We start from the raw sequence: 27,427 nt of genomic DNA on the forward strand, positions 1-27,427 counted from the left end.
CAATGGATTTTGACCTAAACTTAATACTAAACGCCTGCTACTTCTGTATTCTGTACAATTATGAACATAGAAGTCAGAAATGATTGTTTACGTTGCAAATATATCACAAAAAGCTTTTTTTATTATTATTACAGTAAACCGTTGGTAGCTTCTCCTAGTGAATAAAATCAGATATTTTAATAAAATCCATTGCGAGCAAAATTACAGTTCATCACCACTGCCACTATGGGGAGAAATATGACAGTCATATGTGAATGTCGGAGACAGTAAAAGGCCTGCTGTAGCCTTAGTCACCATTCACTTTTACTGTTGGGAAAATTATGCGATGAAAGTGAATGATAAATGAGACATATTTTTGCCAAACATCTCCTTTTGTTTTCCACAAAAGAGAAAAAGTCATATGGTTTGGAACTGTATGAGGATGAGTAAATGTTGACAGTACTGTCGTTTTTGGGATAAGTAACCCTTTAATTTGATCTGTCATTTCTTGTACTGCATTTTGCATCTATATAGTATCAATGTACCATGTACATTGTAATCTATACAATGTATACAGCATTATCCTCTGTTAATGTTCTTTAAAAAAAGAAAAAACATTTGTTTGAAATATGGAGTTCTGTACCCCAGATCTTCATGATCAAACAGGAAATGAATAATGGTGATAGTATTTCCTATTATAGTACTGAAGAGATTCCACTAGATGGCAGAGTTGCAGAGTTGTAGAACTGGCTTGACACTTTCAAATAGTAGATTTGGTATCCATCTTGAATCTATGAATAACCAGTGCCTAAACCATTCTTGTTTGTGTTGCAAAACCATAACATACTATTAAACTAACAGTGTTTTATTTGATAGATTTGCCCAGCATAACCACTCAGTTTTGAAATCATTCAAATGCATACTGTAGCTTCCCATTTCTAATAAATACAAATCAAATCAAATCCCTTTATTGTCACTCAACTATATACACAAGTGCAACAGTGGATGAAAGTCTTGGGTGCGGTTCCAAGCAACATAGCAGTATGACAATTACAATAAACATCTGACCAATACAAGCAATATCAACAAGTAAATTGAGACTGATTTGTTTCATTGGGCCATGACTTACACCAAATCACCTCTCAGATGCTTCCAGGAACTTCAAGGTGACAAAACGCTTTTAAAAATGTTGTGTCTATTACGTGTGTTTAAAACTCTACATAATGATTAAATGATCTAATGTCAATCTTGGTGCTTTTAAGCATTCCAGTGCTGGTGTCTCGGGACAAAGTTATACAATAAGTTACATGTATCCAACAGAGAATTAATATTCTCACATTTGACAGTATTTTCATCAATATCCAATCTTCCTCTATACTGTCATTTGGGAGTATATCGGTTATCATAGTGCATCTTACTGCTTTGGTTTAGTTGAAGATCTTTGGTTAATTTTATTTCTAGTACATTTACTATGTGTGTTCACCTTGGAAAACTGGCTCTCAACTGACTTACCTTAATTTACCTTGATAAATAGCTTATAGCTCTGTGCAATGCAGAAAAAAATTCTAAAAGACTGAATGTTACTTTGTATTCATAACTAGGAAAATACAAGCACACATGCACAGAGACACAGAAGGCAGAAGCTAAATGATGCAGAGATGAGATGTCCCAATGTGGCCTATAATCTTATCATAATATTTGGTATTGCATTTCACCCTACAAGCAGATACAAGAGCTGCTTCCTGTGCTACATATCAAATTATTTAGCAAAGAGACAATGGGGATAATTTGTCTATTCTCATGAAGAGGTCTAGATCAGACAACCTTCAGGCTGTATTAAATTATTGATGCTCATGTCTCATATGAGACAGTTTAGCAGCAGGCAGTTCCAGCTGTTATTTGTAATGAAAGAAGGATAACTTTTAGTTAATTTTAAAATAATAGTAATTATAGAAAAATCTAACCTGAGGCGTTTACAATCATAAAAAAAAAAAAAAAAAATGTTTTACATTCATTTTAATTGAATTTAGTAACTAAAAATATTGTATCTGAAACGTCACTTTACATCATTCTCGGGGCGGGGCCAATACTCGTGATATAACCAATAGCTTTTGAGAAAAGTTAAAGTTACCGCCCACTTTTCAACGTCATTATTTTCAGCGCGGGAGATATGAGCGAGTGCAACGCTGCATACTGAAAATTGAGATTTCCGCCAAACCAAAACCGTGAGTACTGTATTTTAAAAACATTTATACAGCATTTATCGATGTATTATCGAATTGTTATTATTCTTTGATTATATTTTTATCCACTGACATGTGTAGTCACTCGTAGATTTCAGCCGCGTGTTCTTGTTCCGTGCTTGATAACTTTGCGTGCAACAGCAAATGCATTCGAACAGTTACCGCTTTGTACTGCATAAATTAGGATATTTGTCTAATATTAAGATACATTCAGACTAAAAAGTTGTTTCGTTATATTACTTACAGTGCGAATAATGTCCCCTGCATAATTGTTGCATTAGACAAGGTCATTTTGACAAGTAACAGGAAAATATACTTGCAATGGTACATTTGTTTACTACCATAAGCAAGTGTTGGTGCATCTGTCTTGTAATATAATGTAATATACCAGGCTTTTTTTCTGCTGTAGTTGTTCAGATTTTCACTCGACCTGACAACATAATCACTGGCCCCACCATGAAGAAAATTATAAAATTTATTTTTAACAGTGTGTGTGTGTGTGTGTGTGTGTGTGTGTGTGTGTGTGTGTGTGTGTGTATGTGTATGTGTGTGTGTGTGTGTGTGTATATATATATACACACACACACACACACACACACACACACACACACTGGCAGCCAAAAGTTTTTTAACAGCAAACAGATTTTGCTGTTACGGAAGGAAATTGGTACTTTAATTCACTAAAGTGGAATTCAACTGATCACAAAGTATAGTCAGGACATTACTGATGTTAAAAACAGCACCGTCATTATTTGAAAAAAGTCATTTTTGATCAAATGTAGACAGGCCTCATTTCCAGCAGCCATCAATCCAACATCTTATCCTTGAGTAATCATGCTAAATTGCTAAACTGGTACTAGACAATCACTTGCCATTATATCAAACACTGCTGAAAACTATTTGGTTCGTTAAATGAAGCTAACATTGTCTTTGTGTTTGTTTTTGAGTTGCCACAGTATGCAATAGACTGGCATGTCTTAAGGTCAATATTAGGTCAAAAATGGCAAAAAAGAAACAGCTTTCTCTAGAAACTCATCAGTCAATCATTGTTTTGAGGAATGAAGGCTATACAATGCTTGAAATTGAAAGATTTCAAACAAAGGTGTACACTACAGTCTTCAAAGACAAAGGACAACTGCCACTAACAAGGACAGAAAGAGATGTGGAAGGCCAGATGTACAACTAAACAAGAGGATAAGTACATCAGAGTCTCTAGTTTGAGAAATAGATGCCTCATGTCCTCAGCTGACAGCTTCATTGAATTCTACCCGCTCAACACCAGTTTCATGTACAACAGTAAAGAGAAGACTCAGGGGTGCAGGCCTTATGGGAAGAATTGCAAAGAAAAAGCCACTTTTGAAACAGAAAAACAAAAAGAAAAGGTTATAGTGGGCAAAGACACACAGACATTGGACAACAGATAATTGGAAAAGAGTGTTATGGATCTTAACCCCATTGAGCTTTTGTGGGATCAGCTGCCTGTGTGTGTGTGAATTTCATTTATATATATATATATATATATTTTTATATATATGAGTTTTTTTTTTTTTTTTTTTGCCACTAAAATAAAAATAATAATAATAAAAAAAAATATTAATTGTTAAGCTTTCTTAAATTATACAGCTATAATGTAGTAATAACTTACAATGTAGCTTCTTGGAATTTCAGCAGTTTCATCTATGTTAGCCAGCTAGGTAACTTGGTTGAGATTTGATTGAGTTAGATAAGATTGTTGAGCCCTGATATATAAGTAAAATCATTGTATAAGTACCGTCACTTACAGATGGAGGAAGAGTTTGGTCATACAAATGAAATAAAGAATAAGAATGAGCTTTCCGGGACTTCAATATTTTCAATAACAATGAATTATGAGATTCTTTTAATATTCAGCTAAAGCTATAGTTTTCAGCACCTTTTCAATTAAATATTTGCATTGTTAAAATGTGAGAATCTGATTCAGTTTTTCATGATACATATTCCTTCAGCATCTGACTGTTCACCTGAGAGCATCATGCCGTGTGAAAGGAAGCCCATGCGCTATGGTCACTCAGAGGGCCACACTGATGTCTGCTTTGATGATGAGGGAAAGTGAGTAACGTCTTAAAAATCACTCAAAACTTCCACATACCTGTGATGTTGGGAAATAATCAGAAATGTAATGTGATTACTTGGGATGTAATCAGTTCCTTTTAGTGAAGATTACCAAATCATATACTAGAGCCAAATATATTGTCATGAAGGCCGGTATAATTCAGACTGTTGTGATTTGAAATTACAGTATTTGGGTCATAGAGATGCATCACTTTTTTATTCCTCATTATGGTACCTTATGATCTTTTCCAGGTATATCGTAACCTGTGGAAGTGATGGTGATGTCCGCCTATGGGAAAGTCTGGATGACGATGATCCTAAATCCATAAATGTCGGGGAGAAGGCTTATTCTGTAACCTTAAAGGTACATTAGCATTTTATTGCCTTGAATGTCTTTGCAGGTTTTTATTAAATGCATGTTTTAGTTGAAAATGCAAGACAAAACAAAAAACTTCCAAAAAAACTCATCAATTAATTTTATTGGTATTTAAATGTCAGTGTTTATTTTACTCCCACAGAATGGAAAACTAGTTACAGCAGTTTCCAACAACACCGTTCAAATTCACACTTTCCCGGAGGGCGATCCAGATGGCATACTCACTCGATTCACCACCAACGCAAACCACGTTGCCTTCAACACCAGCGGATCAAGAGTGGCAGCAGGATCAAGGTATGTCATATCACCCCTCCTCCTGCTGATTTATTATATCTTTATCTTTTAACATGCATACAGATATTTTATTTTAATGAGTAAGTTGCCATTCACACCAAATGTGGTTTTTTTTTTTTTTTTTTTTTTTTTTGTTTTTTTTGTCTTTTTTAAATAGTTTTTCTTTGTAAACACGTGTTAGACAAACTTTGACCGTTGCACTGCGTCTTGCTGATTTTTCAGCTTCTCGCACAGGAACGCTGCATTTTTAGTGTCAATTGGAAAGAACTTGAGTCGAGACACCTGTGTTCGGTTCCATTCGTTGTGCTGTGTCTATAAGACACATTTGTGCTTTATCTTTAGCAGATATGATGTATTTGGTGTACCGATGTGCTATGCGAGAACACAATTGGTGTGAATGGCCCCTACATGTTTTTGCTGCATTTTTAGTAGGGGTGGGAAAAAATATCGATTTTTCTGATGCATCGCAATCTTCACTAGATCAAGCTTTTACTCTATGCGTAACCATCCACTACAGTGAGAGGAAATCACTTGCATTTGCAACCAAGTTCCACGCTATGTGACTAAAAATGTATATATTTGTCAACTGGCTGGTAAATGTTCAGCTTTCACTCACCAGTGATTGTATAGTATAGTGTTGGAGTATTCAGCAGCTAGATCCTTTCACTGCATGTTGAGAGTAACAGTATTTATGTGTAATGTGTGTCTAAAGACGAGATCCATGCAACCCATTTGTCATTAAATAGTGTCTCTCTCTCTCTCTCTCTGTTCCCTACAGTGAGATGTCAATCAAAAACAACAAAATATAAACATTTAATTCTAATCACGCATAGCACAGTTGCACAGACCATTCGAGTATCTCTCATTAACATGCGCTCATTAAAGACGCAGTACCGGTTTTAGCATGTGTTCAGCGAATCCATGTAAATACTTATAAATAGTTTCAATTAAACAAAAAAATATGTAACAAATGTATTTATTTTTTGAATACATGGATGTTTATTTTTAAAAAAGCCAAAATGTGACAAATGATGAAAAACATGAAATATAATTAATAAAATTAATATTTTTGTAATGTACCTAGTTAGAAGGTCCTCTGTATAATTTACAGCATTTGCTGGGAGATCATTTCTTTCATATGTAAGCAAAAGGGACATTATAACTGAAAATATACCCATATGAATCCATATCGGAATCGAATCTGGAAATCTGTATCAATAACCAGCCCTAATTTGTACGTGCATTTCTGTTTATGCAGGGCTCAACGATACAGTTTTTTCTTCTGCTGGCCAGTAGTTAATATTTTTATTTGCCCTGCCTAAACTTTTACTGGCCCCACCCAAAAAAACAAACAAACAAAATTAGACACTAAATAAATTGTGTATTGTGTATTTATGTTTATTAAAGGTGCACTCAGTAACTTTTGTCTTTGTGTCTTTGAAAAAGCTATTTACAAATAATAATTTCTTTCATTTGCAATAATAGCTGGAAATTTTACAGCTATAGTGTAACTCCTGACAGCTATAAAGTCATATACACTTTTGCTGAAAATGTTATGGCATATGGTGCAAAACATTACTTAATTGCTTATAATTTTTAACCAATTCTGACTGATGCTTCCAAAACTATCACAAGTCACTCTCATCTAATGTCACCTGGGTTACATATTTACATCAGCAGAATTCAGCAGTTGCATCAACTGATGGTTTTGGTTTTTCGAACTCCAGCAAGATTCTGCAGGGTTCCCTGCTGTCAGATAAATGGCAAGGATCATTTTATACTTTATAGACATCCGTGCTATTGACTAATGTTAATGCCGAGAGGAAATCGCTTTAATTGTTTTATGATTAGCCATATTTGGGCGAAATGGCCATTCACCAGATTTATGGATTGTTTTAAACAGATGCATCACAGAGACAAAGGTAGAGAGCATGTCACAGCATTGATTGAGCAATTTTATTCTGCATGCTTCTGCTTGAATATTGATGCAATGCTCACTGGCAGCTGAGCTCCAAACAGGTTATTTGATTTTTTTTTTTTTTTTCTCTCTCTTCCTGTAGAGTTTGGAAATGAGTTTTCATTTATTTCCCCACTTCAGTTCAGAAAGATCTGCTGCTCCAATATGAGTCTGTGAAAATAACTAATTTTGGGATTGTGTTTTCCAGTGACTTCCTGGTGAAGATCGTGGAGGTGATGGACAGCAGTCAGCAGAAGACCCTACGTGGTCATAATGCGCCTGTCCTCAGTGTGGCCTTTGACCCCTCTGATGAGTTCCTAGTAAGTGTCTTGGCTGCATTTCGTATGTCCAGCAGATTTTGGTCAATTTAATAAGCACAAATTTAGATGGACATTAGTATTACCTTGATTTTGGCATGTGCATTATTAATCATTACTTTTGGTCACCATACATGTGGACCTCAACAGTTAATATTCAGGCAACAAAACTAGTCAATTAAAATGGATCAATTAAATTCCCAAACATAATTTATTTTCCAGTAGGCTTGATTAATTTAAAACCTGTCGTAATACATAAATGTATTCTGAGTTGAATTAAAATTAACTTTTGAGTCTGGGTCATGAGCTTCCACTCCAGAAACACACTGAGAGTTGTTTTGTCCTTACTTTTTAATATTTCACATGTTCTGAATATCGCTTTAGTGAAGGTGGAGATTTAACTTGCCTGATGTCACTTCCTTACAGGCTTCTTCTAGCTGTGATGGATCAGTCCATGTATGGTCTATTGAGTCGCAGGTATAAGACATTATTAGTAAACCAAGATGTTTTTTTTTTTTTTGGTATGTGCATTACAGTAGCTGAAACGTATTCAAGCAAATGTTCCTTCAATAAATATGTATAGTACAGTATTACTATGCCTGATGTAAAGGTTAAGTACCCTGTTCTGTGTTCTAGACTCCGGTAGCTCAATGGAAAGTCCTCCAGAAGTCGAGTGATGTGAGCAATGCCAAGTCTCTCTGCAGACTTGCCTGGCAACCTCGTGCTGGAAAGGTATGGGAAATGTACATGTATTTAAATTTTACTTGGAATATTCCAGGTTCAATTCAAGTTAAGCTCAATCGACAGCATTTGTGGCATAATATTGATTACCACAAAAATTATTTTTGAAAATAAAAATCTGGGTTCCAGTGAGGCACTTACAATGAAAGTGAATGGGGCCAATCGGTAAATGTTAAAATACTCACTGTTTCAAAAGTATTGACACAAGACATAAACAATATGTGTGTTAACATGATTTTAGTGAGATAAAATCACTTGCTAACCTTTTCTGTCTAAAGTTATACCTAATTTTACAACTTCGTTGTCATGACGATGCAACGCCGTAAGCTCAAACGCCAAAACAACTGTAGAAATTAAAACTTAAAAAACTTCCACTGTTAGCACCTCACTGTAACCTCGAGTTTTGCTTTTTTTTTATTTTTTTTATGAAAAGCTGGGACAAGTCGAAATGAATTTTTGTGAGGGGGCCTGGGTAACTCAGTGGTAAAATACACTGGCTGCCACCCCTGGAGTTCGCTAGTTCGAGGTCCCAGGGCGTGCTGAGTGACTCCAGCCAGGTCTCCTAAGCAACCAAATTGGCCCGGTTGCTATGGAGGGTAGAGTCACATGGGGTAACCTCCTCGTGGTCATTATAATGTGGTTCGTTCTTAGTGGGGCGCGTGGTTGCCGTGGTGGATGGCGTGAAGCCTCCACACGCGCTATGTCTCCGTGGCAACGTGCACAACAAGCCACGCGATAAGATGCGCGGGTTGACGGTCTCGGACGCGTAGGCAACTGGGATTCGTCCTCCGCCACCCGGATTGAGGCGAATCACTACGTGACCACGAGGACTTAAAAGTGCACTGGGAATTGGGCATTCCAAATTGGGAGAAAAAGGGAAAAAAAATAAATAAAATAATGCATTTTTGTGGTAATCAACAATATGCCACAAATGCTATCGATTGTGCTTAACTTCTATTAAACCTGGAATATTCCTTTAAATCAACCTTTTCAAATTCATTCTTTGATTTTAGTTGAACTGTTTTAAGAGTCTATTAGTCTGTATATCGTCTTTAAAAACTGTCATCTATCATCACCAGTTATTTCTTACTGCATTTATAATATTGACATTTAGAGAGACGTTCAAAAAGAATCATTTAGTCTTTGGTGTTTGTGCTTGCAGCTGCTTGCTGTACCGGTGGACATGACTGTTCAGCTTTATGACCGAGCAACATGGACGCACATTAGCACGCTCTCTGATGACCTCATCACACAGGTTAGTGGAAAACAATCAGCCTCCATCCAGTCGTTTACAGTGGAACAGTGATTTATAAGACCAGTAACATTAGAGAAAGATGTAGGTGGGGGAAAAAATTACATTACAATTGTTAATTGTGTATTTACAGTGTGGTAAAAGGTGTGCATCATACATTATGAACAAATTTTTCCTCCATATAATACTCTCTTCTCCTCCAGGTTGTGAATGTTTTGGTCTGGTCGCCATGTGGGAAATTTCTGGCTGCAGGAACAGTTGGTGGAAACCTCTTGATTTGGGATGTTGATGCCAAACTGTGTATTGAACGGTTAGTCACATTTATAGTTGACTTGCTGATATATAAAGTTACTATATTGCCTCTCTGTAGTTCCATACTACACTTGAATGTGTATTTCAGGCATAGACTGTGTATTGTATTGTTTTTACAGGGTTGTTTGTTTAGAGCAGTGGTCATAGGTAGTTGTTATTGGAGTCCTGTGTAGTTTGGGTGGAGATAGTGTTGCTGATCCTGTTTTGTTTCACAGACAGAAACATGAGAAAGGCTTCACTGTGTGTGGTATGGCGTGGCATCCCTCAGGGGGCCGGATCGCTTACACTGACACTGAGGGCTGCCTCGGGCTCTTGGAAGGAGTGTCGTCCTCTTCCTCCTCCTCATCATCTACCACCCAGAGCACCAAGGTCAGTTGTCCCCTCTGGCTCTCACCTTTTCTTGCTTCCTTACTCATGAGAGATACATAAGGACCTTTTTGGGACATTTTCCTGCTTCTGGAATATACAGTATATGGTATAAAATATTTGCATAGTTTTCTCCCTCTTTTTGGGGCTGACACTTAATTTTCATTTATAATAATATATATAAATAGAAAGTTAGAAATGTCATGAAACTGTTATATTATATTGGAACATATATGTATTCATATTTGGATATGAACTACTTATCATTTAAAGATCCATGAAATCATTTTATACATTTCATATTGAAAAGGACATTCCAAAGGGCCCATCCACCCCCTTTTTTTTTTTTTTTTTTTTTTTCCCTTTTTCTCCCAATTTGGAATGCCCAGTTCCCAATGTTCTTTTAAGTCCTTGTGGTCGCGTAGTGATTCGCCTCAGTCCGGGTGGTGGAAGACGAATCCCAGTTGCCTCCATGTCTGAGATCGTCAACCCACGCATCTTATCATGTGGATTGTTGAGCGCGTTGCCACGGAGACAGTGCGTGTGGAGGCTTCACGCCATCCACCGTGGCAACCACGCTCAACTCACCACGTGCCCCACCGAGAATGAACCACATTATAGTGATTATGAGGAGGTTACCCCATGTGACTACCATCCCTAGCAACCGTACCAATCTGGTTGCTTAGGAGACCTGGCTGGAGTCACTCAGCACACCCTGGGATTCGAACTAGCGAACTCCAGGGGTGGTAGCCAGCATCTTTACCACTGAGCTACCCAGGCCCCCATCCACCCCTTTTTTTTTAATAGCCTTTAGTTTTCTTTTATATGTCGTCAACTAAAAAGTAACAACAACATGATTCGATTGGGAAATGAAAAAAAAATGGAATGCTGTGAAACCTGCAGACTTTGGCCTCTATCAGTATGATATCCTATGAACGACTGATTGAATCAAGTTTGAAATCGCAATATGGCCTTGCACGATTACTAAACGGCAAAAGGCTGCGTTCTGAATTTCTGCATTCAACACTTCAGGCAGCACTGAGTGAGTGCATGATGCCTTCTAGTGGGTATGTGTGATACACGCCGAGCAGCGAAGCAGTATGAAGTAATAAATGATTATCATTACAGTTCAACTGGCAAAGTTTCCCAAATGTTGGCTATAGATGCTGTACACAAAGCACGTCACAGATCAAAGCAATAATTGGTGATCTATCTAAATCATCATGTTAAAAGGAGCAGTGGATGTTTGATTCTCTTATTTATAGCCTGTCCATATGATTTAATATGAATTGTCTGTAACTGTCACCTAACTAACGCTTTATTATGGGTATTAAAAGAAATGAAAGAACCATTTTGTTCATTACCATGAGCACAACACCAAGGCCAGTTATGGTCTGATTAAGCCGGTGTATACATGCATGATGGATGAATTCATGCTACAATCACAGTGTACAATCGTACCGAAAATATTACCAGTGTCTTTTATATCAGTCTCGTTGTTGTTAACCTGTTACATTAATTTGGAGCATGCACACATGTGCAGCTGTTTAGATTAATATTCAATTATTTGTGCTTTCATATCATGCCCTACATTTCAATAAAGAAGCAGCAGGTTGTCTAAATATGTTCAAACTCTGAAAGCGGTGTCCTTAGTGCAGTCAGAGATGCTTTAATGTGGTGCGTCAACAATGGAATCTCACACGTTTGGCTCGAGGGATGGGCAAAAATATTAATTTCTGCTATGTGTGTGGTTAGCCACTGGCTGGTAATTTTTCAGATTCCACTTAACAGTGATTGAGTAGTGTGGAATCTTTTCACTGCATGCTGTAAGTACAAGATTTGAGTTTCTCTGTGTAATATCCAAAAGAGGCCAAAGATGAGACCCACGCTATCCAAAACAACAAAAGGAACATTTAATTCTACCCACACATAGAACGGATACTGTAAAGAAACCATTTGACCAAAACAATCTTCTGTCAAAGTCCCTGCTGCTGGTCTTAAATAGACAGTCCTGTTTTAGCACTATCTCTACATATCAATGGAAATACTTGTAAATAATACAAATTAGGCATGTAAACAACAAACATGTAACAATATACTGTGTGTGTGTGTGTGTGTGTATATATATATATATATATATAGATTAAAAAAAACAAAGTTGCAATTGTGTCAAACTAAATTTGAATTAATCGATTAAATCGAAGAAGAAAAAAATTTGCCTAGCCTTAAATGCATGTAATAAATTTGTGTCAACTGTATAGAGTACACAAGCTTATAGGAAGCATTAAAGCTAACAGTTTTGTGGCTTTTAGTCCATATCTCTTTGACTTTTAATGCAAGTTATTATGAGTAGAAAGCATTTTTATGCTATAAGTAAACAATTGTTGTAAAGTAAATGAAACATTTATTTTTTTTTTGTTGCTGGTGATATTTAGGCCCCTGCAGGTAAAGAAACAAATGATTATGACAACCTGTTTGATGAGGATGATGACCGGATGCTGGATGATGGCATGAGTGATTTGCGCTCTCCAGTGAAGAAAGCCGTCATGGACGATGATGATGACGATGATCTTATGCCTGCCACAGGCAGACCACGGAACAGAGGGGCGTTCCTTGATGACGATTCTCAAGGTTTGAGACGTTTTGATGCAAAGCAAGTGTTGTAAACCTCAAGATAACATTCTTAAGGAAAATTTACTTTTATCAGGTTTCCTCTTCAGGGAACGAATAAATGAAATCTTTAATGAGTTTTTCAATGGCTGCTGCTGATATGTAGTGGGCAGGGTGGCTAATGGCTGATATAATGCAGATATAAATGATGTAATGCAAGTTTACGATCATAAATGAGTTGTACACAAAATTGCTGACAGTAAATGAACATTAATTTTGCATAATATTTGGCCAGTTATCGTTGTCGGTGGGTGAAGTTCCGATATTCATGCTTTGCTCATTTGACCCACACAGATGCAGGATCAGTAAAACTGGATAAACTTCCAGAGGAGGATAGCAGCAGTGCGATTCTTCCAGCTGTGGCTCCCGCTGTATCCCATCCCATCTATGATGGCCCCATGCCTACCCCGCCACAAAGGGCTTTCCAACCAGGATCCACCCCGGTGCACCTCATGCATCGCTTTATGGTAAGGAAGCCTTTTTGTAAGAGTACATTTTTGTAAACCTTCACCTTTTAAATTATGATTAAATTTGAGTTTAAGAAATACGTTCTTACACTTCCCTGTCTTTTGTCTCAGATGTGGAACTCCGTGGGCATTGTTCGTGGCTATAACGATGAGCAGGACAATGCCATTGATGTGGAGTTCCATGATACAGCCATCCATCACGCCATGCACCTCACCAACACCCTCGGCCACACCATGGCTGATCTATCCCAGGAGGCTGTGCTGCTGGCTTGTGAGTGCACCGATGAGCTCGCCAGGTAAAACCAAAATCACGTTAATACTTGATAGACAGAAAAATAATGCTTTTGTTTGCTTCTATTTGTCAAATTTGCTCATACTATATCAGTAATCCGATAGTGAGCAGTAACTGGTGTGAACCTTGTTCTGTAGTCTCGTTTCCCCGTTGTCCTTAATTGTTTGCCTATCTCTGTTTGCTGAGCAAATTTGCCCTTTGCCTCCATTTTTATTTACTGCAAAATTGCTTATCCACTAGTCAGTAGTAATTTTTCTGCTGGTGAATTCAATTAAAATTTAAGTATGAAAATGACATGCCTTTTTTTTGTGTTAAAATTCACAGTTTTGAATCCAAATTAGTTTCCATATCTGAAGAGTGTTTTTAAAAATAAATGTAAATGTCAATCTAAAAAATTTGTATCATTGAGTTTTTGCGTTTACTTAGCTGATTGAGTGCTTCACCAAACAGCACAAGCACTGGGACTTGTACTGGCCTTGTATTTTAAGCAGAGACTATTTAACCCAAGACGGACCAAATGGAAGCCAATCAGCTTTCAGATACAGTCATTTCCTGTCAGTCAACTCGAAAACAAACGTGCAAAATATGTTCTTTGATCGTAATCTTGGACAACCGTTTGGGAGATTTCGGTATTTCCCCATTCAAGTAGATAGGAGCTGTACTTTTATGCATTTGTATCCATAAAAAACTGTCGCCCAGGAGCGTTCCAAAGATGGCCGCGAGTGTACTGAGTTACCTTTAAAGAAACTTTAAGCCACAGTAGGGCTGTCAAATAAAAATTTGAAATTGTAATATTCATCGAATTTAAGAAAAAAAATGCACATTCGAATGCTAAAATTGTGCATTTGAATTTTGGATGTGTGCCAAGCACTGACAATGACTTCAGATCGATTGCATTCTTGTGCTAAAAAAAGGCTAGACACAGCGCAACAAATACAGTTTTACAGAAAGCAGTTGTCTCGAGATGCTTTTTAAAGTTCTTTTTAATTAGACACAGCATCTAAAAACAGCGCTCCAGCACAAGATGCTGAATAAACAAAAACAAAGCGAAACAAAGATGTTTGTCTAGCGCGTTTACATAGAAAAACAAATGGATGGTTGCGAAAGTGTTCGGTGTGAACAGCTCCTTACAGGTCTTTGGCCGTTGTGTCTTGCTTTCTTATAAGCATTCCTCAGATTAAGCAGTGAGCTTTTTAAACGCTTTATCAGGAAAGGAGTTCAACTTGAAATGTGTGTCTCGAGATCCTCGCGTTTGGTTCCATTCTGTCTGTTTGAACAGCCCCTGGCCTGGGCTCATAGTCTGAGCCGCTTCACCAAGTTCAGCCGAATACCACTGCTATCTGGGAATATTGCTACCCTACTGAATAAAAAACAATGTGGTATTCCACTGTTATTATGAAGCTTGAGTCTGGGGTAGTATACTATGGTATTATTGCAGGTGTAACACCATGTGGACTGCCTATTGAAGTGTTTACCCCCCTCATTTTACTTTTGACTTTACATTTGAAAATATGGACCGACTAAAACTTCATTTTATGCACATTAGTTGAAAATGAAATGCTTTTTTTTTTATTTTATTTTATTATTTATTTTTTTTATATACATCCTCTTGTGGACTGAGACAACATCAATTTAAAAATCAGCTGACTTTAAAATTTGAATATTATTCGTATTTTGAAAATATTTAAGGTAAAAATTAGAAGTTTCTCTGCCCAACTGACAGCCCTAAGCCACAGAATAAATGTTGTAAAATTTTTATGCCAAATGATTTTGCTTCAGGCTAACTCGATAGGTAAAGTTTTTCAAGACAAATTTGATGTTGGTTTGACAAAGAAAGTTTAAACTAGTTGTAAAGCGCAACTCAAATATTTTCCATTAAATTCGACCCAAATCATTATCAATGGACATATATTATTTACTCTAGCCCTGTTCATTCTTTAAGAAGGGAAAAACCTTGGTAACTTTTGTGTGTACTGTCTGCCATGTGAACCGCATCGACGTGCCCTGTGTTTGATACCTGTGCCGGGTCCTAGCCGTGACACAGCATGGCGCTTCTTGTCCTGTGTGCGACCGCCTTAAGTCAGAGCAGTCTAAAGATCTGTGCCACGTTTGGTGGATGTAGCTTGACAGCCATGGGAGGAGTTACAATTTAGAATTTTGTGATCTTAGTTTGGGGATTTTGGAAGAACCCTAAACCATATCTGTAGAATAACAGTATGTTGGCTCTGTCAAGCCAACGTAATTAGGCCTGAAAGACATACGGTAAGCTTAGACCTTTTCCCAAAAAATTTAATCTGACCGAAATGACTGCCTCAGTCAAGCACTTTAAGCTTATTCTTTTAAAAACAACTGCATTTTCACTGCTCATGAGTGTGCATCCCTGCAAATTAAACAGCTGTTACATTTTTGCATGCTACCTGGCTCACAAGGTGGATTTTGAAAGGGACAATCATACCCTGAAACTTTGTTCATGTACTTTTAAACCCAATAAACATCCTGTGAACTACAGAAAGACATTTATATCTAAATAACTTATGTAAAATGTCATTTTAAAAGAGAGCTTTTTTTTTTAATAGTAGGATCAAATGGGCAGATTCAGTTTATATAAAACTTTATTGGCAAGATAAACTTAAGGGTACACTGCCAATGCATTATTAGACACTATATATACAGATATAAAACAGCTGAATGCTGAAGTGTTATTTGCTGAAGTTTAAAATCTCAAACTATTATTTTCCCTGGCTGCCGTTTAGTCTCAATCACGCACACACTGGGTCTCACTCTCGCGGTTTCGCTTTTGACAGTGAGCGTTTTCAAGTGATGCTTGCGGGTGAAGTCTCCATTCTCAGTACAGTAAATCCACTCCTGTGTTAATGCCTTGGATATGCTTTGCACATAATGAATAAGTGTGCACTGCTCCACACAATCAGTTTCTGTGCTAGTATGTGCAATTGAGTTCAGCGTGTACCTCCTGGAAATTTATATATGCCAATTTTAGCCAAGGGAGTGAGGGAAAACATTAGCGAAGTTTTAGGAAGTGGAAAAAAATAAATAAAATAAAAGAATACTGCATTAATTGCGTTAATTTTTTTTAAACTTGTTAAACAGTCAACTATTAATTGCCGAAATGAACATGTTACGTTTCCCAGCCATAATAAATATTATTATATAGAAATGGAGGGCAACGGAACACTAATATTTGACACCATTATATGATTTCACAGTTCCATCACCTTTTTGTCTCTGTATTTATCAGATCTCACTTCCTCTCTCTTCCTCTCTTCACAGTAAGATCCAGTGTTTGCACTTCTCTTGTTGGGACACTCATAAGGAGTGGATGGTGGATCTTCCTAAAGAAGAAGTTGTGCGTGCCTTGTGTTTGGGACAGGGATGGGCGGCAGTGGCCACCAGCACTCTGATGGTCAGGCTGTTCTCCATCGGTGGTGTGCAGAAGGAGATCTTCAGCCTGCCTGGAGCTGCAGTCTGCATGGCGGGACACGGCGAGCAGCTCCTCATAGTATATCACAGAGGTATTGATGTACTCCGCTCTATGTCCTGATACAAGCACAAGCTTAGCTCGTTGGTCGAAGTCCTGAACAACCACAAGGCTAAAACAAAATGTTCAGCAATGTGTATTGCGTTACATTACGTATTTTGCTTTATGCTTGTAGTGGTTAGAAATGTTCAATTTGTAATCATTTTGTTGTTTTGAACAGCCTTCCTTTAGTGATGCATTTGTGAGGGAGAACATTGATTAGGAGTATGGTTCATTGGAACCATAATTAAATTGTATAATTTTTCAAAAACATAATGGACATATATACTGTAAACACTGTGTATGTATGTGCTGATGCCACAGGCTTAAACTACACCTGGGAACAGTTCTGACTCAAATTAACCTAAAATAAATTGGGATTCCCAATGCTATTGCATGTCTGAATTTCTGTATATACTGTATTTCAACTGATACTGTTTGCCCAGCATGGAAGAAACTTGCCTCTACTTATGGTATGTGATTTTTACTAACAAATTGGTTAAGCTCAATTTTCATCTATCATGCCATCAGGTACTGGGTTTGATGGAGATCAGGCCCTTGGAGTTCAGCTGCTTCAGCTTGGGCAGAAAAAAAGGCAGGTGATCCATGGAGAACCGCTGCCTCTCTCACGGAAATCCTACCTGGCTTGGATGGGCTTTACTGCAGAGGGTGAATCACCTCCTCCGTTTAAAAAAAAAAACAAAAATTTTACTTTTTTTTTTTTTATCATTCACTCACTCTTGTTGTTCCAAACCTGTATGACTTTTCTTTCTGCTGTTGATCACTAAAGGAGATGTTCACTTTCATTGCTTTTTTTCCCCATACAATGAAAGAGAATGGTGACTGAGGCTAACATTCTACCTAACATCTCCTTTTATGTTCAACATCAGGAAGTCATATAGGTTTGGAACATGAGGGTGAGTAAATTATGATGCAATTTTAATTTTGGGGGGGATCTATACCTTTTAAGTGTATTTAAAAAAGCTTTTCTCCATTTGTTGTGAATTTCCGGCAGAGAGAGTTTCATGATCAAGACTGTTTTTCAGGAACCCCGTGCTGTGTTGACTCTGAGGGGATTGTACGTATGCTCAACCGAACCCTGGGGAACACATGGGCCCCTGTCGGCAACACTAGGGACACCTGCAAGAGCAAATCAGATCATTACTGGGTGGTTGGAGTTCATGAGAATCCACAGCAGCTTAGGTATGGCTTTCTCTTTGTATTCATTTTCTATAATTCAGAAATGTTCCAGTGGGTTCATTTTGGATCTGAACTTGAATTTCTAAGCAGCTAACAAATGTTGAACTGAAATCGTCTCCCATCATCTCCTTCAGGTGTATCCCCTGTAAAGGCTCACGTTTCCCGCCCACCTTACCACGCCCTGCTGTGGCCATCCTGCCCTTCAAACTGCCCTATTGCCAAACCACCACAGAGAAAGGCCAGATGGAGGTACTGCCTCAAATGCTTAAAGGCATAGTTCAACTAAAAATGAAATGTCTATCATTATTTACTCACATCATGTTGTTCAAAACCCATATGACTTGAATTGTGAAGTAGAAGTGAATAGTGACACTAGGCTGTCAAGCTCCAAAAAAAGACAAAATACACAAACCACATTAAATGTAGTCAATATAACTCCCGCATTATATTCCAATTCTTAAGACATATGATCACTTCGTGTGATGAACAGGCACAAAAATGTCACACTTCACATTAAATGTTGGTTTAAAGAGGAAGTGTGTTCTGTGTTCTGAAATTGTTTCTGTTTTTAGCTGTGAATCATACAAAACATTAACACTGCTATTTCTATTTTTTTAGGAGCAGTACTGGCGTTCCATGCTCTTTCATAACCATTACGGCTTTCTGTCGTCCAGCGGTTATGAAATCGACAATGAGGGCCAGACTCAAGCTGAGAAAGAGCAGCAGGAACTGCTAATGAAGATGTTCGCTGTAAGCCATTCACATGACCAGAACAGGAAGTTAAACTCTGACTAAATTCAATCGCATGTGCCTGGTTTGAATTTTATTGTCATTCACTGTCTGATTTCTGTAACAATATACAGGAATGCTATGAATCAGAAATTTGCTTGGACGTGTATGTATCATATTTCTCAGACATAGCTTGCAGATTTGATCGGATAAAGTTGCTTTGAACTGAACTTTCCTTCCAGTCATCTAATTTTATGCTTTTTGTTTTGTGTGTGTGTTTGTGTGTGCGTGCATGTGCATGCGGCAGCTGTCGTGTAAACTGGAGCGTGAGTTCCGGTGTGTGGAGCTGGCTGAGCTGATGACTCATAACGTGGTGACGCTCGCCATCCGTTACGCGTCTCGCTCACGACGCATGGCTCTGGCACAGAGACTCAATGAGCTTGCTTTGGAAAAGGCCAATCAGCTGCAGGAGGAGGAGCAGGAAGAGGAAGAGCCGGCCTATCAGAGTGCATCACGAAACTCTGGGTAATATTGGTTATTGTTTTTTTTTTGTTTTTTTTTAAAAGTGACTTGTGTAATTTCTGTGCCACAGGTGTCACGAAACGGAATTGCGGAAATTTGACTGTTCCCAAAAAGCAGTTAGCCCTGCCCCAACTCATCCCATTGGCTGAGCCAGTGTTACCACATCTCCTGAAATGTAACATTTAAAGACAGTTGAAAATGGTTGTACTGACATGATGTGTTTTGTAGGTTTAGTCACACCAACAGAGAATATAGAGGATCCGATCAGATCAGACAAGCACAAGTTGAGAATGGCTATGATGATGAGGAAGAGGTGGAGGAGGAATATCAACAGGAAGAACAAATGGATGCAGAGGAATCAACAGAGGCCAGCAGACCACGTAAATATGGCAGTTTGAAAAGGATGCGTTCAACAGTGCCACCCGGACTGAGGCGAATCACTACGTAACCATGAGGACTTAAAAGCACATTGGGAATTGGCCATTCCAAATTGGGAGAAAAAGGGGGAAAAATGAAGAATTCATTACGAGGGCATTTTTACCCCCACATTTTGAATTACGGGGGCATTTTTGGTGCCATTTTTGCACCTAGCTCCCCTTAATTTCGGACCCTAAATGACCTGTGCATCAGTCATACACTTATGACAGTTATATGGCTCATAATGTTTTCCCTAGAATAATGATAAATATACATGATTACTGGATTGGTATGCTTATCTGTGCACAATACTTGGCTACAAATAGTGTGCGTCTCAGATGGAGGACTGGGCACACCTATATAATTAAGAAATACATATTTTTTTAAATTAAATATCTCACCTTGAATTATTGACCTGTGAATTTTGACATTCCAGGTTTGAATCCATTTAAAAAGGGAGGAAAATCACCTGAAAGGCCCTCTCCCAGACCAGGTGAGTTGTGTTATGAGGACACTCCCAGTTATTTATTCCATACATACTAGGGCTGCACCTAACGATTATTATTTTATCGATTAATCTACCGATTATTTTTCCGATTAGTCGATTAATCTAATGACTAATTTGCAGATTATTCTAAAGATTTTTTTATTATTATTACTTGATTAATATAACAATTAATTAATCCAAAATAAATATATAAATCTTGTCTCATTAATATTTTATTAAATCATCTTCTCTTAAACACAAACAAATGTACACGAAACAAAAGTGCACTGCAGGGCATTATTCTGCAACAAAAAACAGTGTTTTTAATACAGTGAAAAAGACACTCTATTAGCATAACATAAATAAATATATATATATATATATATATATATATATATATATATATATATATTTTATGTTATGCTAATAGAGTGTCTTTTTATGAATTATGAAGCCCCATTCATGTCACTAATCATTTTAGTAAAATTAATAATTAGTTAAACAATCGAACATTAAATGTGTTAACCTGAATATATATATATATATATATATATATATATATATATAACAAATAAAGTAATACTATATTCAGTGAAGCAGTTGTAATATAGAAATGATTATTTCTGGAAAAAGTTCATTTTAATATTTGATTTAAATTTAATTGATTGCATAATCTATTTATTGATTTCTCAAATGTCTTATTGAGTGACATGACTAGACTGCCAAAAATGCCTCTGCTGACAACAAATATTGTGCTTTTTCATAGTGAGCAAAGAAGGATGTGTGAATCCTTTTAAGGTAGGAATTACTTATTAATAAAAGTTAATAGAAGGTTTACTGTGTATCCACTATTCAAGATTTGCAATTACTCATAAGGAAGTAAATATATATAATTTTTTTTTCTTTTTTTTTTTTCTCACATGCAGGTTTCGGGTGCTGGAAAGTTATCAGGTTCTCAAGCTGGTCAGCCCAGAGCGACTAATATTTTAGACAGCATGACAATGTCCAACAGAAAGCCTGCTGCTCTCAGCGGAACCTCAAAACAGGGCAAAGCCCCAGTCCTGAAGCCCCTGGCACCCAAACCCAAGTCCAAGGTACAGCGTGCTGGTCAAACACACATGAACTCCAGCCCTGTAGGGCCACACAATCTGTCTGATCCCAGCTCATTCTCAGTTCTGTCTGCCAGGGATGACCTGTTATCTAGCATCTTTTCCATGGGAATTCTTAGTTCTGATAGCAGAACATTTCCTGAAATGTCAAAGGTGTTTCCACTGGATTATAAGCAACTTTATTTTATTTAGCACATGCATTCCCCAGAACCCATCAATCCCATCTAATAGATTACAGATATTTAGATGTTCTTAATTTGCATAAGTGATTGGTCCTCTTTCTTAGACACAGGCCACTCTGCTGCAGATGAGCACTCCTAAAAGAATCAGTAAAAAACAGGAGGAGAGCCAATCAGCAGCCGAGACTGTAAAACAGACTACTTTAGCAACACCTCCAGCATCAACTGAGAATACTGAAAACAGAAAGTAAGCAGCAACTTCTTTATTTTTAATGGACACAACTATTTAACTGTGAGAGAAGAGAATGTCAAAGGCCACTTTATCCATTATGCATTCTCAGTGCTCAAAATATGTTTAATGCACCTCATTCATGAAACATGAGTTATAGTTACATTAGAATGGTTTTACAAACTATTTATGCGAAGATTTGTTCTGCTCATACTTCATGAATAAGCTCAATGATCACATCGAGAGATGCACCATTATAGAAAGTTTGGCTCCTATGATGTCGTATAATTAAATGATGGTTTTCCCTGTTTTTGTAAGACGGCTAGAAACTATTCAAAGCTCCAGTTAGCTCTAATCTAAAGTTTTATATAAGTTAAAATGGGTACAGTGGAAACAGTGGAGAATTTTTTGAACTTTTGTTATAGTTAACTGTTTGAATTGGAAAACAATCAGCCCTGTTATTGTATCCTTTTGATAATGTAAAAAATTGTAATTTTTAGAAGTTAACATTAACTTAAGTTATTAAATATGATTTTAAAATGAGGTGAATACATATGGTAAAATTTGTAATTGTTGGTAGCTCATTTAATTGATTGCATTGCATAATAGTCTACACATATAACATTATTGTAAATTGTTACCATGCCAAGATATACATGCATACATAATACATACAATTTAATGAACACAAATGAGATTACAAAATTATTTATGTGAACTAAACACTTATTTTAGTCTAGATTTACTCAGATTAAAAACAGAAATCTGTTGACAAGGCTGTTGGTAGATTTTTGAAATGACATAAAGGGAAAGCTAACACTTTTGTTAATCGGCCAAGAGGACACAATTATTGACCAATGCCAATTATGTGCAAAACCGCTAGACATTGTTTGATTAATCATATTCCAAATCACTATTAATTTTAGCTGATGCTTATATGATCGCCAATATATTGCACATCCCTAATCAAATAGTTTTGCTTTGATTGAGGAATTATCACTTTTTGTGCTTTCTTTGTTTACAGTCTGTTTTCTAACTAGAATTTACTTCCTTCAGACCGAAAACCGGCTTTCAGCTGTGGCTTGAGGAGAACAGGAAGAGCATTCTGGCTGACAATCCTGATTTTGAGGAAATGGATGTTATCAAGGATGGCATGGGGCGTTTCCGCACTCTCTCAGCAGAGGAAAGACTGGTAAGACATTTCACGTTCACTGGAGCGTGTAACACACATTTTATGCAAAACTGGTTTCTGAAGTGTGTCATTTTAAAATACTTTTTCATATTCCGGCTTACTGTTGTGGCCTCTGCATATTAAGCCATTCATGGTTTCTTCGCCTGACAAGTGTAAACACTTTGGTGCTATCAAAACATTGCTCTTTGTTTGAGCATCACCCCCAGTCCAACATAGCATCATTGGCTCAACCAATGGCGTGATTTTGGGCGGGACTTGAGGATCTGTTCATAAACGTTTTGATCAATCAGAGGAGGTTACTTAGGAATTTCCCTGTTACTGTTTTCTTGGGCGTGTACACACTTATTGTTATTGTTGTGTAAGTAATATATCTACTTACCAGTTTATCTATTCAGATTCCTTCCTTTTGTATGCACACAAAGGTTTACATGAATAGTTTACCCAGAAATGAAAATCGTCACTACCCTAATGTTGTTCCAAATCCTTATGATTGACTGAGTTCTGTGGAACACAAAAGTAAAAAAAATTTTAGGGATATCCTGGGCCTTCTTTTCCATATAATGAAAAAGGCACAAAAAAAAAACGTATAAGTATCATGAACGTGGCCCATACGACTTTTGCGTTACATTCCAAGTCTTCCGAAGAGATGCAATAGCATTATGTGAGGAACAGACCAAAATGTAAGTCGTTAGTCACTAATAACCTTCACCTCCGGTGAGCTGTTAAAGGCATAGTTCACCCAAAAATGAGAATTTTCTTATCATTTACTTACTTTCATGCCATCCCAGATGTTTATAACCTTTTTCTGCAGAACACAAATAAAGATTTTTAGAAGAATATCTCCACTCTGTTGGTCATTTCAATCCAAGTGAATGGTGGCAAGAACTTTGAAGGTCCAAAAATCACAAAGGCAGCATAAACAATCCAAATGACTCCAGTGGTTAAATCTATGTCTTCTGAAACTATGCAATACTTTGAGTGAGAAACAGCTCAATATTTCAATCCTTTTTTACTATAAATCTCTGCTTTCACTTTCACCTTCAGAATGTGGAAGTAGAGATTCATAGTAAGAAAGGACTTAAATAGTGATCTGTTTCTCACCCACACCTATCATATCGCTTCAGAAGACATAGATTTAACCACTTAAGTGTTATGGATTACTTTTATGCTGCCTTTATTTGATTTTGGGACCTTCAAAGCAGGGGCAAAAGACTAATTGTTTTTCATTTTGGTTTGTTCAGAGCAAAAACTTTTTTTTTTTTTGTTTTTTTCTGGTTCAAAAGTTCCACAGACACTTTTCCAAATGGTTACTGGTTAGAACAAAATAAAAGAACAGTTAATAACGTTCTTTTTAAAATTATAGTACTCTGCTATAGGGGTGTGTGGAATGCCAGTTGCAGCGTTGTCAGATCTCACAAAAGCAGCAAGCAATCTGATCTGGAAAAACAAGCTTGTCACTTGCCTCAAAATAAACAAAAAATTAGCGATTTATCAAAATAGAAATTGTAACAAGCATACAGTTAAGTAAAATTTTAATTAAAGACCTGCTTCTAAATCAAAACCCAGCTGCATCAAATCTTTATTAATGCATCTTATCTAACAATAATTCAGTGAATAATTCAGACTTTGAAACAACTGAGAAAAATATCTTTAGAAGTAAAAAGTACTTGTGTCTGAATTAGCCGTGCATGTACAGTATATGTAGTAATTATACTGTACATAGTTGTTAAAATGTCTTCATTCACAGAATACGACAATGGGTAATTAGGCAAAAAAATATGTGATGCAGCAGTTACCTTCAGGTTCAAAGCACATGTTTAATTTTTTTTCGGGCAACATGAAATGGTATAGTTCTATATATATACTGTGATAAACCCTTTGGCCTTTAGTTTCATGAAAAAAATTATTGCAACAAAATTAAATGGTTATAACCGGTTTCCAGCATTTAAAAATAACGCTTTCACTCCGGAACAATTGAAAATCACTTTGTTCCGGTTTTTGAGCAGGTTCTGCTAAAAATTACATTCGTTTTCGGTTTTCGTTCCTTGAACCATTTTTAGTCCCTGCTTCAACGTTTTAGTCACCATTCACTTGTATGGACCTACCCGAGCTGAGATATTCTTCCAAAAATCTTCATTTGTGTTCTGCAGAAGAAAAAGGCATAAACACCTGGGATGGCATAAGGGTGAGTAAATTATGAGAGAATTTTAATTTGGGGTGAACTATCCCTTTAACCATTGTGACTGGATCATTGAGTTGGTGAACTCAAGAACCAGATCAGTCCGATTTATGTACAAATCATCTAGGTGTTGTGAACTGGATCAACGGATTCATAAAAACGATAAAAAGGATGTGACTCAAAACAACCAATTTTTCACAAATCTAACATTGCTACTGCCCTCATGAACAAATCAAGGAGAGCTAGGGTGGACGTCAAGATTTACTTAAATTCCTATGGCTTTAGAAGACTTGATATATAACGCACAAGTTGTTTGGACTATGTTTGGGATACTTCTATGCTGCTTTTTTGTAATTTTGGGGCTCCTGTCCCCATTCACTGTCATTATATGAAAAAGAGTGGCCAGGATATTCTTCTAAAACTCACTTTTTGTAGAAAGTAAGTCATGTTGGTTTGTAACGACATGAGGGTTAGTAAATGAATTAAGGAATTGTCATTTTTGAGTGAACTAATTATTTATCCTAAATTAAGCCTGCCAAAAGAACCGTTTATAAGCCAATATCCTCTTGTTTTATGATTTTCCCCTTGTGTGTGTGTGTGTGTGTGTGTGTGTGCTCGCGATGCACGCGCGTGCTTCACAAACACTCATGCTCCGTCTGTATTTATGATCTGTTCGTGACCCTGCACCCACAAGGTCACTCAGTGTAGTGCAGAATGACTCTTCTCACACACGCACCAGCCTGGAGGGGGAATGGTTAGGATGCCTGTTGCTCTGGAAACCCTGGCTGGGGCTGTGGGCCATGCTCATTGATCTTATGTTAATGACAAGGGGGTGGCATCAGGCAGTGAAAGAGTGCATTACAATGATGAATGCTGTGGAGCGGGAGGGGTGGAACATGCAGAATGGGACCTGGTGCTCATATGTGACTCATCACAGTCTCTGTAAATGTTTGCTACCTTTTGTTTACTCATTTTGGGAACAAATGTGTCTGTGTTTCCAGTGGCTTGTCGTTCAATTTTTAGTTACGCTCACGTAAAGGTTTGTTTGAACAGTGTGGTGTACAGTCGTGTAATTGTGCATGATCATACATTGGGGTGCAAAAGTCTAAGACCACATTGACAATCTAAGGTCTAATTTTATGTCTTATTCAAATTAGGTTTAATTAATTTAAAGATGAAAATAAAAGTTTTAGGATTTTAAAACTTGTGGCTGCACAAGTGCATGCTGCCATTAAAGCAAAACGGGGACCTTGCAGTCTAATAATACATTCATATTCATTTTTCAGATCAACTTTCACTCAAATTGTGATTTGAGATGATATAATTTGTAATGGAAAACAGCTGTATGAAATTAGAAAAATGCAAAATAGAAGCATTTTCAGAAGTGGACTCGTACTTCTGAACTCCACTGTATGTAAAGTTCTCTGGTCCTGGTTTAATGTGCAGTACATCAATTTTTCTCTATCTGTTTAGATCTGGACGGAGAAAGCAAAGGGTGACACTGACGCCAAGAAAAGGAAACGTGAAGATGAAGGAAAAGAAATGGATAAAAATGCAGAAATGGACGAGGGCAGTGCGAAAAAGAAAAAGCCACTGGATACTTCTGCTAAGCTTTCTGCATTTGCATTTAACAAAGAATAATGCTTATTGTAATTAAGTTTAATACTTATTTTTTACATTTTATTTTAATATTGATGCTAAAACTTTTAAGCTGTTTTTCATTGCTTTACTGTAATTTACTGTGCTCTTATAATAACGGCTCATTTGTGATCCGATCTTGTGCATTCTCCATACATTTTCTTTTCAACAAGTTTGAGCTCTTTTGAAAGTACTGTGTGTCTCACTTCATTTGCATTTTAAATGAAGAAAATGTTCTTTGTTATGCATTTCACAATCTGGTGAGATGCTTAATAAGTAGGTCTCTTTCTGAAATATTCTGGATGCTATACGGCCTTTCTAATCTGATTGTTTTGGATGCTTGTACATATGTTTTTGTGAACTTTTGAGAATAAAAGCTAAAATGTTGCATTTTGAATCATGCATTTTATACATGTTTTGTATTTTCTTTATTCTAAATATAGCCAGTGGAAAATACAAAATGTGTTATGCAGGTATACACCAGCTGATGTAATGACGGGCATCCTTCAAATGTGAAGTGTATATTATTAAAAACATTTTTTTATTATTTATATTTTTTTTTTTTCTTATGTTCATCCAAGGTCACTGAACTTTGGTTTTGCAACCACATTGACATGAAAGAAACCGATTTAAACTGACAGGCTTCCAACAACA

The 27,427-nt window shown here is 37.0% G+C and overlaps 2 protein-coding genes across 4 annotated transcripts in view; one reads left to right on the plus strand and one right to left on the minus strand.

Annotated features, from left to right (window-relative positions):
- Positions 1 to 27,427, minus strand: part of LOC127455432 (protein Smaug homolog 1-like) — a 181,351-nt gene that overhangs the window by 48,413 nt on the left and 105,511 nt on the right. The window lies entirely within an intron of this gene.
- On the plus strand, positions 2,126 to 27,262 carry LOC127455425 (WD repeat and HMG-box DNA-binding protein 1-like). 2 transcript variants are annotated; one of them, XM_051723325.1, is made up of 26 exons: positions 2,126 to 2,204; positions 4,208 to 4,310; positions 4,566 to 4,677; positions 4,832 to 4,983; positions 7,149 to 7,260; positions 7,684 to 7,734; positions 7,894 to 7,989; positions 9,161 to 9,253; positions 9,454 to 9,560; positions 9,778 to 9,931; positions 12,364 to 12,559; positions 12,893 to 13,065; positions 13,177 to 13,361; positions 16,646 to 16,887; positions 17,424 to 17,561; positions 17,939 to 18,095; positions 18,227 to 18,341; positions 18,711 to 18,842; positions 19,129 to 19,346; positions 19,572 to 19,723; positions 20,197 to 20,253; positions 21,014 to 21,045; positions 21,174 to 21,341; positions 21,643 to 21,782; positions 22,821 to 22,956; positions 26,609 to 27,262. In XM_051723325.1, the coding sequence occupies exons 2-26, from the start codon at positions 4,234 to 4,236 to the stop codon at positions 26,774 to 26,776; spliced, it is 3,363 nt and encodes a 1,120-aa protein (XP_051579285.1). In that variant the 5' UTR covers positions 2,126 to 2,204; positions 4,208 to 4,233; the 3' UTR covers positions 26,777 to 27,262. The 2 variants fall into 2 exon arrangements, with proteins under 2 accessions (XP_051579285.1, XP_051579284.1); XM_051723324.1 differs by having other exon boundaries at positions 2,158 to 2,204; positions 3,287 to 4,310.

Source organism: Myxocyprinus asiaticus, chromosome 17 (genome assembly GCF_019703515.2).
Source record: "Myxocyprinus asiaticus isolate MX2 ecotype Aquarium Trade chromosome 17, UBuf_Myxa_2, whole genome shotgun sequence".
Lineage (NCBI taxonomy): Eukaryota > Metazoa > Chordata > Actinopteri > Cypriniformes > Catostomidae > Myxocyprinus > Myxocyprinus asiaticus.